The 14,158-nt window shown below is 36.5% G+C and overlaps 1 protein-coding gene across 6 annotated transcripts in view; it reads right to left on the bottom strand.

Annotated features, from left to right (window-relative positions):
* marchf8 (membrane-associated ring finger (C3HC4) 8) overlaps positions 1-14,158 on the bottom strand; it is a 103,383-nt gene that overhangs the window by 64,858 nt on the left and 24,367 nt on the right. Inside the window, exon 2 of one of the 6 annotated variants that reach the window (XM_058796197.1) lies at positions 10,604-10,714. The exons of the other annotated variants lie outside the window; for them this stretch is intronic. Coding sequence (XP_058652180.1) covers positions 10,604-10,645 — 42 coding nt within the window. The 5' untranslated portion in view covers positions 10,646-10,714. The remainder of the gene's footprint in view (positions 1-10,603; positions 10,715-14,158) is intronic. 6 annotated transcript variants of the gene reach the window in all.

The following is a 14,158-nucleotide window of genomic DNA, read 5'->3' on the forward strand; positions in this document are numbered from 1 at the left end:
CTTGCTCCTAAATTGATACATTTCCATTTCTAAAATGATATTTTGAAACATTCATGCATCTCAGGGCTGGCAGCAGCTTTGTCCATTGCTGCATCCACCCAATTTACCAGACACACAAACCCTTCATTTCTACAGCCGCTTCTATGCAAGAGGAAAAGCAGAGAGCATCCAAACCAGCTCAGAGGATCAGTAAGCACATAAAATGAAAAAAAAAAAAAGAGATCACTATTAAATGAAACCAAAACAAATATGATTAAAACAAAGTCAACCCTATAAAAGACTACTTTGAAGTATCTTGTATTTATTTTTTACAAAATTTGCACTAATACTGAAATGGTAGTCAACTATTTACTTATTTAAAACATATAATGTTTTTTCTATGATTCAGAGCTATGTAGATTACTTACAAATTACAAATTGTAGTCCATTACTGATTACAGATTACATAATAAAACTGTAATTATTAATGTAATCTAGGTTACTCATTTTAGGGAATGTATTCTGACTACTTTTTAGATTACTTTTAGATTACTTTTTTTTAAATCAAAGTTGTTTTAAACTTACGATTAAACATACCATACTGACATAAAAAAGCAAAGAAAGAATATATATTCTATTTTTTTATTTAAACATTAGTAAATTAATTGTATTTCCAAAATGGGCTTAATTCAAGAACTGCAGTGGGCTTGTGAGTTGATAAAAAGCTAATAAATAATTTAATTAAAATATTGTAAAATAAATTATTCAAACATTTGAACACTAAAAATAGAAATATTTAATTTGTTTATTTAATTATTAAATACAAAATATTAATATTACATATTACATTTAGCATTCAATGCAAACATTTAGCGACATCGAACTGTAAACATCCAAATGTTTTGTTAAATTATTGACTATATTAACTTCCTCTGAGATATTTCAAATAAATATCATATCAACATGACATTTACACGACCATTTTAAATTGAAAATATAGTGAAAGCTAAATGGTACGACACAGTAAGATTTTTAAGAGTGGAAAATTTAAAAAAGAAAAAAAGAAGAATTAGGGAGAATCAATAAATTATTAATGATTTACTGCCATTGTGTGAATAATATGTATTCATGTAATCCATAAAAAAGTAACTGTAATCTGAGTATGAGCATTATAAAATGTAATATATAATCTAAATATGAGTACTTGAATTTTGGAATGTGATTACGTAATCCAGATTACAGTACATGTAATCATTTACTACCCAGCTCTGCTAATATTGCTTTAGAATACAAAAACTTGCTCCATCTCCACCTCTAATTTCCAACCATCTGACTTAACTCACCTACTTTTCACCATCCAATCAGTTACTAATGACTAAGATCAAGTACCAACCCACATTTGGTCAACTGAATGTTAACTGAATACCTGAATGTTTCAGTCTAAAGCCATTGTAACTGAAGAAAATGTAACACTTCAGGGAAAAGAGGTACTTGAAGGGATAGTTCACCCAGAAATGAAAATTCAGTCATCATTTACTTAACCTCATCGTGTTCCAAACCTGTATGAGTTTCTCTCGTCTGTTGAAATTAAAAGAAGCTATTCTGAAGAATGCTGGTTACCTTTGACTTTTATAGGAAAAAAATACTATGGAAGTCAATGGCTACCAGCTGATTTTTGATTACCAACATTCTTCAAAATATCTTTTGTGTTCAACAGAAGAAAGAAACTCATACAGGTCTGGAAAGACATGAGAGTGAGTAAATGATGACAGAATTTTCATTTTGGGGTGAACTATTCCTTTAAAACCATAAAATAAGATTCTGTGCTATTTCTGTGCTATCAAAAACTAATCTGAAACTCAACCTTTCCCTCAAATTTTTATGCTGGTAACATCATTTGCAATAACAATATTAATTTTAAATTAGTTCTCAAAACCTCTGAACCCTTTTGTCAGATCAAGGGTTGAAAAAAGGGTCGTGAGCGCCATTTCATGCTGACTTCAAGGGGGTTAAAAAAAAAATTCACACCTTTTTTTACTCTGACTGACCTTGGGAAACAGTTACCCCAGCAACCACCAAAGTCAGTGTATCTCATGTGTCTGAAGCTGTTAATGTCTGTCTGCCTTCTCGTTTCTCTCTTTATTTCTCTCACCCTGTCATCCACCCTTCTCCACATCTCTCTGTCTCTCTCACCCACATTCTCACTCCCTCTTTCTTCATGACAACAGGCCAGCCTCCCAAAACAAACAGAAGTTTGAAACTAATTTTTAATCATCCGTCCTGATCCAGCAAGAGATACGTTCAGGATTACATGGATTTAGAGAATGTATACTACAATATCACTGAATGACAGATAATAATATATAACATGAGGAAGACACTGCAAAAGTTAAACCATATTTACAGAGAAAATATTGCTAGTCATACTATTTGAATATTTTAAATGTAATTTGTTTCCTGTGGTGTCAAAGCTTTTCAGCATCATTACTCCAGTCTTCAGTGTCACATGATCCTTCAGAAATCATTCTAATATGCTGATTTGCTGCTCAAGAAACATTTATTATCATTATCAAAGTTGTGCTGCTCAATTTTTGTGGAACCATGATGAAAATATTTTTTCAGGATTCTTTAATAAATAGAAAGTTCAACAGAACAGTATTTTGAAACAAAAATATTTTCTAACATTATAAATGTCTTTACTGCCATCAAATTAACATCCTTGCTGAATAAAAGTACTAATTTCTTAAAAAACTATTTAACTGACCCCAGATTTTAGAAAGGTTGTGTATATGCACGTTTTTTTTTTTGCATGTTAAATTCTGGTATAGTTATCTTAATCCTATTGACTACTGTTTGTGTTGATTCTTTTACATTTACATAAAAATAAACACTAAAACTTAGCTTACAGCACATTATTCTTTTGTTGATTTGCAAGCACTGCAATTTCCTTCAGGGAATGCAAATTTAGTTTTGTATGACATAGTTTTATATATACATATATCTCAAGTTAGACCAAATAAAAATCTGAAACAAAGACATTCCCTTCTAGTCCTGCAGCAAACCTCCAATCAGACAATCTTGAAAGTGCCCTGAGGCACAGACTGAGCACAGATCAAAGTTTGACTGCCATCCATAATTTTCCAGCCTGTTTTCTAACCCAGCATCACGTCCGGAGTGCATAAATAGCAACCATTGTAAAGCATTTCAGCATCAGAGATGTGATGAGACAACGGCAGCCTGATTTCACAAGAGTCTCAAAGTAACAAAGAGCAGGCAAATTGGTTCAATTACAGAATAAAGTGTTTCCTGATAAAAGAGGCATTGCACAGAACCTACTCACGGTCATCTCTAATATGCTGTGATGTTGATGAATGTGCAGCTAATGACGAATAACTGTTCTTTAGGGCGTAAGATCAAGCTTAATGGAGAGAATGGACAACTAGTCATTAGCTATGCATCTTTTTATGGGCGTCAATTTAAAAGATGCAGATTAAAATAGGTCTGTGAGGTTAGATAACTGTTCGGCTATCTGTATCTGTGAACAGTTGACAATGCAACATTTACGTATGCGAGGTTCTTAAAACCACCCTAATCTGCTCAATTAGATAGAATAATCATAGTTATATGTTGGGAAAATGATGGACCTCCGAGGCACGCTCTCTCAGAGGCCAGTGTTTGAAGATGGCAGAGAGGCAAGGGGGCGTCTAAAAGCGTCTCCTTCTTCCCCTGTCTTGGCAGAGCCGCTCTTAAGAAGCGTTCAGGAACACAGCAATTGATTTCAGAGCGGGCGAATCAGCTGGGTCGTGGGAGTCTAAAAAACGGCAATCAGCGTGTCACTGTTAATTAGGCGCCACTCGGAGATGCCCGTGAAACTCTGCTTCCTTAGCAGGGTGGAAAAGAAAGCACAAAAAGCAGTTTTTTAAGAGCTAGAGCTGGAGGGTTGCCTGAGCTCCTGTGTGTGTTTTCTCCCGAGAGATGGAGGACAGGGCTGACGGTCTTATCTCAGCATCCTCACATCAGCTAGACCAGGACTGACCTAGTCTCAGCCTCAGAAGGCAAGCCCAAGGACTGCACAAAGTTCACTGAAATCTGACTGACAGGCTTTATGCAACTTTCAGGAGTAAAGGCACACAAGTTTTTTCCTCAGTTCGCCTGGCAATGAAGTTTAGGATGCATAATATATGGCAGCCAAGTGGTTTGGAAAATGGATGGATGGATATATCGGTATCATATCGGTAATCGGCCGATACTATTAAATTAATTTAATATTAATTAATTGTAGTAATATTTAATTAAATATTTGAATGAAATTAAATCTAATTTATTAAATAATAATATAATATAATAATTACAATATGTACCACACATACATTAAATAATTCTCTAATTAGTATTATAATTATATAACTATAAAATATATATATATACACACACACATACAGTCATGGCCAAAAATATTGGCACCCGTGCAATTCTGTCAGAAAATGCAACCCTTCTCTCAGAAAATTGATGCAGTTGTAAATGTTTTGGTACTCACATTTATTTTATTTTTTTTGCATTGGAACAACAAAAAAACAGAGAAGAAAAGTCAAATCTGATACAATTCCACACAGAACCCAAAAAATGTACTGGACAAAATTATTGGCACCCTTAACTTAATATTTGTTAGCACCCCCTTTGGAAAAAATAACTGAAATCAATTGCTTCCTGTAACCATGAATGAGTTTCTTACACCTCTACTGGAATTTTGGACCATTCTTCTTTTGCAAACTGCTCCAAGTCATTCAGATTTGAAGGAGGCCTTCTCCCAACTGCTGTTTTGAGATCTCTCCACAGGTGTTCTATGGGATTCAGATCTGGACTCATTACTGGCCATTTCAGAACTCTCCAACGCTTTGTTTGTAACCATTTCTGAGTGCTTTTTGAAGTGTGTTTTGGGGTCATTGTCCTGCTGCAAGACCCATGACCTCTGGTGGAGATGCAGCTTTCTGACACTGGCCACTACGTTGCGCCCCAAAATTCTTTGGTAATCATCAGATTTCATGATTCCGTTCACACAGTCAAGGCATCCAGTGCCAGAAGCAGCAAAGCAACCCCAAACCATCTTTGAACCTCCACCATGTTTGACTGTAGGGACTGTTATTTTCTTTGAAGGCCTCATTTCTTTTTCTGTAAACAGTGCCAAGATGTCCTTTACCAAAAAGCTCTACTTTTGTCTCATCTGTCCACAGTACGTTCTCCCAGAAGGATTGTGGTTTTGTCACATAAGTTTTGTCAAACTCCAGTCTTGCTTTTTTATGCCTTTGTGTCAGCAGTGGTGCCCTCCTGGGTCTCCTACCATAGCGTCCCTTTTCATTCAGATGGCGACGGATAGTGCGAGCTGATACTGTTGTACCCTTTGTCTGCAGATCAGCTTGAATTTGTTTGGAAGTTAATCGGGGTTCTTTATCCACCATTCGAACAATCCTTTGTTGTAATTTTTCATTAATTTTGCTCTTCTGTCCACGTCCAGGGAGGTTAGCTATAGTGCCATGGGCTGTAAACCTCTTGATGATATTGCACACAGTGGACACAGGAACATTAAGATCTCTGGAGATGGACTTGTAGCCTTGAGATTGTCCATGTTTTTCCACAATTTTTTGCTCAAATCCACAGACAACTCTTTACACTTCTTTCTTTTCTCCATGCTCAGTGTGACACACAACACAAAGTCAACTTTTCTCCATTTTAACTGGTTGCAAGTGTGATTACTATATTGCCCACACCTGTTACTTGCCACAGGTGTGTCTAATGCTGTCTGCACGTGCTATCGGAATTATCGTAAATACGAGTGTCCTAATCGGAAATTGGATGTGAACGGCCTCTCAAGTCGTATTTACTACTGGGAAATTCGGAAATAATTTTGATACCCAAGTTTCCGAGTTGGGCGGGTCATAAACTTTAAACATGGTGGAGGGAACAACCATTGCTGTTCTCACAACAACTACATCCCTTTTTCTTGTCGCTAAAGTAGTGTATTTATAGGCTAGATATGAACGATCATGCGAAGCATGTTGTATGTTTTATAAGCAGTGAAATAAGCATTTATTTGACCGAAATTTCAGAATTGTCAGCAAACTGCAAGTATAGCGCGGTGAATGTTTATATGATTGTCAACCAATGGGATGCTACATTTTATTCTTTCCGGCTCGTAATCACGACTTCATAAGTGGGAAATAGGAAATTTCCGACAGCACGTGAAGGCAGCATTAATACAAATTACAGGAGCATCACATGCTTGAAAAGCAATTATTTCTTACAATTTTGACAAGGTGCCAATAATTTTGTCCAGTACATTTTTAAGTTCTGTGTGAAATTTTATCAAGTTTGACTTTTCTTCTCTGTTTTTTTGTGTTGTTGCAGTGCAAACAAAAACAATAAGCATGTGAATACCAAAACATTTACAACTGGAACAATTTTCTGAGAGAAGTGTTGCATTTTCTGACAGAATTGCAAGGGTGCCGATATTTTTGGCCATGACTGTATATAAAATGACAAAAATATAATTATATAATTATTACTAATAATTAACACAGATTAATACTATATAAATATTATCATAGTGTAAACTTTTTTTTACATTCACATGTATTATTTTAAAACACTAATAATTTGCAAACACTGTTAATGTAATCTTTAGCCAATCTTAAAATAAATATTCATTTTCATATTGTTCAATATAATGCCCAAATACACTTGTAGAATTTCAATAGCATTTTCCAAGTTTTGTTCATAGCATGACAACATTTTCGGTGAATTAAGTACAATAAATTCAAATAATCTATTTCTGATAACTCTGCCTCATAACAACAAAACAAACTATTGTTGGTTGCATAACATAACAGTCAAGTGGCTGTCTAAGTGGATGTTTTTGGCCAGTATAAGTTGCTATGATGACTTTTTGCCAAATAAATGGCTATATGAGACTAGGACTGAGGCAGGATCCAACTCCACATCTCGCTGGACACGAGTTAAAGCAGGAGACAGAGAAAATTATGCCTTGGGGTTAATTAGGGGGTATTAGCATCTCAGCCCACGTCTTTAACTGCTGCACCACCACGAAAATAAGGGAGGAAAAAGAGTAATAATAAATCGAGAAAGAGAGAGACACCAGCAATGCAGCAACTCACCTACAGAATGATGGACAACACAGACGAGTCGTGCTGACAACAATATTGGTATTTTCACAGTTCATTTCTCGAGGATGCCTGGGCAAAATATAGAGGGTACAATGCACATGCGGTTTATTTCAGAAACCTGTGCTGTCTGACTGCCTCAGTGATGTCATCAAGCTCGATCGGGCCTGACAACACGGACGACACGAATGCTTGTGATTTTGTATGACTGGCAGTTCTTCTTTATGGCTGTTTTTCAGACAGGATGAAAACTATTTGGCATCTTCTCACAAAATTTGCACTTTCAATGTTGCAAGACTTTCACCTAATGCAGAATGAAAGGGACAACTGCAACTTCTGTAATAAACTTATAACGCAACGTATATTTAGTCATTTTGTTGTGTTAATTAACGGCGAAAAGGCTTGGAAACAGCTACACTTCACTACAAGTTAATTATATTTTTCAGCATTAGAAATCTCAAGTGATTATATTCGGAAGATGAGGGTGTGCAAAACAAAACATGAAGCAAAGATGTTATTTTCCAACCCTGTAAATTAATGAGAGTGTTGCACATTGATTTTATCAACTGTCCCTAAGAATGAGCAAATCGCCAACCAAAAAATATACACTTCTGGTCAGTAATATATAAAAAAAAAAAGAAAGAAAGAAAGAAAGAAAGAAAGAAAGAAAGGTTGATTAAGAGTCCCAGGCAATACATTTATGTTACAAAAGATTTATATTTTAAATAAAAGTTTTTGAACTTTCTAGTCAAAGATTCATGAAAACATTTCCACAAAAATATTAAGCACCACAACTGTTTTCACTATTGATAATAATATAAATTGAGCAGCAAATCAGCATATTATGTGTTATGTGACATGCATAGTGGAGTAATTATGCTGAAAATTCAGCTTTACAATCACAGGAAGAAATTACATTTCAAAATATATTAAAATAGAAAACAATTATTTTAAATTGTAATAATATTTCACAATATTTCAATTATTTTTTACTGTATTTCTGATCAAATAAATGCACCCTTGGTGATCTTAGTAAACTTTTTTCAAAATCATTAAAACATCTAACCAACCACAAACCTTTGAGGAGTACAGTTCATTTTTTATTGATATAAATAGTTTAAAATGGACAATTTTACCCAATATTTCTATTTCATGCTATGGTCAAACTGTTGAAATCACTCTGCTGAAATCAGTTTGAGTTAAGTCTCCCATGCAGTTCATATGAGCAGCACTATTTGTACAATGCAGGAAGATGCTGCCTATGTAGGGCCTTCTAAATCAGTCAAGTATGAGGTTTCAGTTCAGTTACCTCACTAGGTTTTGGACAAAAGCCTAACTCTGCACTTGGCTCACATTTAGTTCCATGAAGACTAGTTTAATTTTCTAATGAACACACAGGCCATCATCTAAATCGCTGAATATAATTAGCACACCAAATGTGCTTTCATCCTCTCACAGTAGTTTACACAGTTCAAATGCTCCCTAGGTTAAGAAAATATTCTGTAAGCACTGCCTCCACCTGTTGTCATCTAAGGCAGCATGATTGTGAGTAGCGTCTGAAGATTTCCCCTGGAGGCTTTGCTGAAAGTGGGAGAATTTTCAGAAATTTTCTGAAGAATGTAAACTATAAAGGCCAGAGGCTTCCCCTCAACCAAGATGGAGCCCTGTAGCAGTGTGTGTTCAGCTTGTCAGTTTCTCTCAGAGCTGCTCACAAGCATGAGGACTTCCTCAAAATGACAAGGAGGAGCTCGAAATCTGTTGCTGCCAAATGAGAAGTGGGTCATCTTAGATTACAATAATCTTAATCTCTCAAGCCAAATAAAGTGGAGGCTGGAATGTACAGCAGTGTGGGATGTGTGGTAAAATCTATGAATGTTTTTTTTTTTTCATTCAAAGTAAATGGCCAAATATAAACACATTTTTAATGGTAGCCATGGTATTGTGGGTAATGCACACTGAAAATGCATGAAAGAGTCTTTGTTTTATAGAAATGCAGGTCCAATCAAGTCTATATCTTTCTCAAACCCATTCCCTGTCTGTCTTTTCAGTAGTTCCCTATCTTCTCCTGTCCATAAAGGCAATACAATTTTTTTTTTATATTTTACTTTTTTTTTTAGCTTATGCATGAGAACCAAAAAGGTTTGTAATTACGCTTGAGCTTCATTTACCATGTTTTATGTGGGTTGATCAATGTTTATATGTGAATAGATGTTCATCACATGTCTCTTCAGAGGACTTGGATTAACCCTCTTGATTCATATGGATTATTTTTCTACATCAACTTTTTGAAGCGTCAAGGTTTTGGCTGCATGGAAATTTAAAGGTGGGCTATGCATTTTTTCAAAAACGCTTTAGAAAACTGAGTCGGGCCAGTACCAAAACAAACTTTTTGCCAATCAGCAGTAAGGGGCGTGTCTCACTCATGATGTGAGGAGAGAGCGCTCAGTGCATATGACGGACATTAGCCGAGCCGAGCGATGACAGAAAGATAGAGCTGGCGGATAAAAAACTACAGAGAAAAACGTCTGCGGAACAAAAGGCGGCTTACACCGTGCCTACACCGGATGCGACAGTTGTCCTGTTGCGGTCTGTCTACACTGGACGCGACAAAGCGACCGTTGAAAATCATTTAAAATTTGTGTCAATATGTCATAAATAGAACGCGGCAGCAGTTTATTGACGGGGATTTGTTGTGTCGTGTAGCCGCTCGCGTCTGGTGCAGACACAGTGTTACGATAAGGCAAGAAGAAGGACCCGTGTAAATATCGGATCAGTTTTCCAGCGCTGTAGAGAACTTAAGGAGCAGGCAGGCCTGCGTTCGGGCGCCGAGGTTGCTTTGTTTCTTCTTGATAGGTGAGTAACATTGGTTTTGCTTTGTTTCACAGAACTAATCGTAAAATAGGGGCGAGACCCTTTTGGGGTAGGGGCATGTTTGTTTTGGTGATTTCAAATGTCAACGTTGGCTACCAGAAATCACTTGCCCCACCTTTAATGGATGGACAGAAATCTCTCAGGTTTCATTAAAAATATCTTCATTTGTGTTTCGAAGATGAATGAATGTGTTATGAGTTTGGAATGCCAAGAAAGTAAGTAATTGATAATAATTTTCACTTTTGAGTAGTGATATAAAAAATTAGTGCATCAACGCATGTGATTAATTTTTTTCAGTTTAACGCGTAAAAAATATTTGACGCAATTAACGCAGGGGTGCTCCACATGCTAGGGTTGGCTACCCACTCACAACTGCTGTTTCTGTCTCTTTTTTTAAAGAATTGCGTTTATTTAGACACAGAATGTTTTTACAACCACATCAAATGGGAGACTTTTCAAAATCATTTGGGAGTTTGAGCTTGTTACCATATTTCAGAAATTGATAGGCTCTTATGTATGTGCATTGATCAGTGTTGTAAATAAAAGTCTAAATAAAATCAGCTAAATGATACACTCACTTGATGATTTCTTAACTCTAAAAGAAACTCTGTTTGATCCATCTTGTTCCTCTCGCATTTGCCCGTTTCGCATCAGTTTGGGTAAACTTTGGTGAACTTCAGAACAGCAGCCTATCAAGTACAGAAAAGAGCAAAATCATGATATTGTGCCATTTGAAATATAATACATACCCATAATTTTCCAGTACCGGTATACCACGCAACCCTATCATCCCTAGGTCATTGTGCTATACAAACATTCTGTAAGTTTCAGAAATCAAAACTTTCTTGTTAGTCTAAAAACAGCTTATATTGAAGACAGTCTGCCAAAACGACAGGTTGTGGAATGTGTCACATTTATGACATAATAGTGTGTCTAAATAACGGCTCCGCAGAAGATGATCAATGCCTGCTTTCAGATCGCTACCTGTTTAGCCCCGCCCACTGATTCGCGCAGGTCTACGCAGAAACCAAACAATAAACTTAGATTAACATAAAACACAGCAGCGTCCATTTGTGAAGGATGTAGGCTGTCAAACATACACAACTGTTAGCTAATCATACCAGTGGGCGTTTACTTCCGAGTCTACAACCCGCCAGAACAGAGCGTTCAGATGAGGGGGGTCAAAAAAGGACAGAAAATAGCCTATTACTTCTAAAGTATGTTTTTTGATGTAAATATCTTGATAACATTATAAGGGGACCTCAGAGAACAGTACAAATTTTAAAAAGGCAGTTCATGACCCCTTGTTTTTCTTATACGTCATCAATAAAGTTGAGTGTTAGTTAAGTCTGTTTTGTTATACTTTGTACTGAAACCTCAAACTAAAATGATAATAGGCAGTTATTTATTATAGGAGAAAATAAGCATTCCACTCAAACATGCAGTCCGCTTAATGCAAAAGAAACTTCCAGATTTGACAGTTTACTCCGAAGCAGCATTAAACACCACACTCTGAGTTATGCTGATATCACGGCAAATGTCAAACACTGACACAAACAAGTTGCTCTGGCAATCACATGGCACCTTGGTCTCTCTCTCGAGGAGATTAGAGTGTTGACGAAGCTTAAAAGCGTCCTACAAAGATAGCGCTGGCATTAAAATCCTGTCGCTCCTCAGTAAACATTCCCCCCGAAGCATCCTGGTGGCTTCATGTTATTTTACAGAGCTGCGAGGCTCTTATCTTTATTAGCATATTATTAACATCCAAAAAGCCCAAAGCAGAGCATTCTTGGGAAGACAGATTTGGACAATATGGCCGTGTTAATGTTTGGCCAGTTTCCCTGCCTTCTGGGTTACGAATCGCTTTTTCAAAATACAGAGACTTACGAAACAGGAGAATTTAAATTTTTCACAGATAAATACAGTTGTTTGCATTTATGCCAAAGTGGCAGTTCAATTTCTGTCTCCTTCTGTTCACGTCTGTCAGTTCGCACAAGGCTCATTCTCCCTGCATTATTTGAGAGATTACTGCCGCACAGCAGCTGCTCATGAAAGCTTCATGCTGTACGACAAACAGCTTCCAAGAAGTTGTGTGTCTAGAGGTCAGTGTTTGATCACAAAACTCGAAACAGCTCATGCTTTTAGTGCGTTTTTCGCATAGCCCTCCTGCTACGGTGCTACACTGTACTCCGAGGTGATTCAAAGAATACTATGGTATTAGCATGGTACACAGCCAGAAAAACATCTTTCTAAGTGTACACAACCTTTCAAAAGTTCAAAGTTAGTAATATTTTTTGAATATATTTTTTCCCTGCAGCAAGAATTTATCATTTATAAGGCCAGTTTTACTAAACAGGGCAAATTAGCGCGAGAGCGCAATTCCAAAACAGCGCCAATGAGAGGGCAAAATTCTGTGTGTGATTTACTGACAACACACAAATTAAAGAACACAGACGCAACCAGATCATTTCCATAATGACCAGCGCAATCTACCAAGAGCAGCGCAAATTACTGTTAAATAATGGCTCAAATACCAGTAATTTGACGAGTGCAAACGTTAGTAAAACGCGTTGTGGGATTCATTTGAATACTCTCCTCCCATGAATTTTGCGTCTGAAAAGGAAACTCCTACAAATGCATATTCAATAAGGTCAGGCACAAAAATAACTGTGTCCACGCCTTTTCAGCACTAATTCGTCACTGTGCGTCTTTAGTAAAGCCTGACAGTACTATTTTAACGCAAGCTGTTAATTAAACTGGCCCATAATGTTACAAAAGATTTTGCTGTTCTTTTGAACTTTCTGTTCATTGAAGAATCCTGAAAAAATGTATCAGGGTTTCCACTAAAATATTAAGCAGCACAACTGTTTTCAACATTGATAATAATATGAGTGATCATGTGACACTGAAGACTGGAGTAATGAGGAGTAATTCAGCTTTGCCATCACAGGAATAAATTACATTTTAATATATATTAAAATAGAAAACAGCTAATTTAAACTGCAAAAATATTTCTGAATATTGCGGTTTTACTGTATTTTTTTTAAATCAAATTGTTGCAGCCTTGGTGAGAATAAGAGACTTACTTCAAAAACATTAAAACACCTTGCCACCAGTTTTCCTTCATCAGATAAATATAATTAATATTCTGCTAAATTTCCTAATAGTTAGTGCACGTTTTGACATCCTGTGGTGCTGAATAATTCCTTAAAAAAAAACTTTAAAAAAAGCCAACAACTTGTATGGCTTTCCTTCTGTTGAATACAAATGGAAATCATTTGATAAATATCTCTAGTTTTCCATAAAATTACAATCAGTATAATTATTTTTTTGGCCTTGTTATTGCTCATTTGTGTGTGTACTATGCCTTTAAGTGTGGATAACCAAAGTTTGAGTTTGGCTCCCTATCGATAAAAGTGGGAAAAAAAAGTATGCAGATTCAAATTGAGGCCTGTTAATAGTGTATTACTGACATTGGGATATACTGCGGCCTCATGATATTCATTATAAAAAGATGACGCTAGATTTTGCCAGTCACTGTTATAGACACCAATTATCATTCAAAGGACCAACATGTCACTGATGTGAGTATGTCATGTTTGTAGCAGCAAGAGAAAACAAAGAAATAACGGCGTGTTATGTACCTGATAGTTCTGACACTTGTTCATTTCGGATCATTCAATAGCACTGCATCCGCAATGGCAGCTGGCGCTGAATCTAAAGCAGTGGGAATGAGGGTTTCTTTCCACTGAGACACAGAGGAGGAGTTGTCTGCAACAGGCAGATGGGCTGTGCTTTCTTTGCCTAATGGCGATACGCCCCCCGGCTGATCTGTATGCTGAGCAAGAGGTAAACGATACTCCGGCTGGTGCCAACTCCTCAGTCTGTACCAAACACAAGCTCTAGGTGTTAAGAGTGCAGATTTGTCTCTCTAGACTCCACGAAATTCAGTGTCAAGCTCAATTAAAGGAAACTATTAATGAAGGAGGGTAACATAATAATTTATATTATAGGCTACAAAAATGTATGAAAAATCTCCTCAAAGCTGATGAAAAACAGAGTTTGTGTTTGAGCATAAAAGGGTCATACTAAATGCTGAATAATCCACTGATGGAGCTTTGAAGGATTGTGGT

The sequence above is a fragment of the Onychostoma macrolepis genome, chromosome 13, assembly GCF_012432095.1.
Source record: "Onychostoma macrolepis isolate SWU-2019 chromosome 13, ASM1243209v1, whole genome shotgun sequence".
NCBI lineage: Eukaryota > Metazoa > Chordata > Actinopteri > Cypriniformes > Cyprinidae > Onychostoma > Onychostoma macrolepis.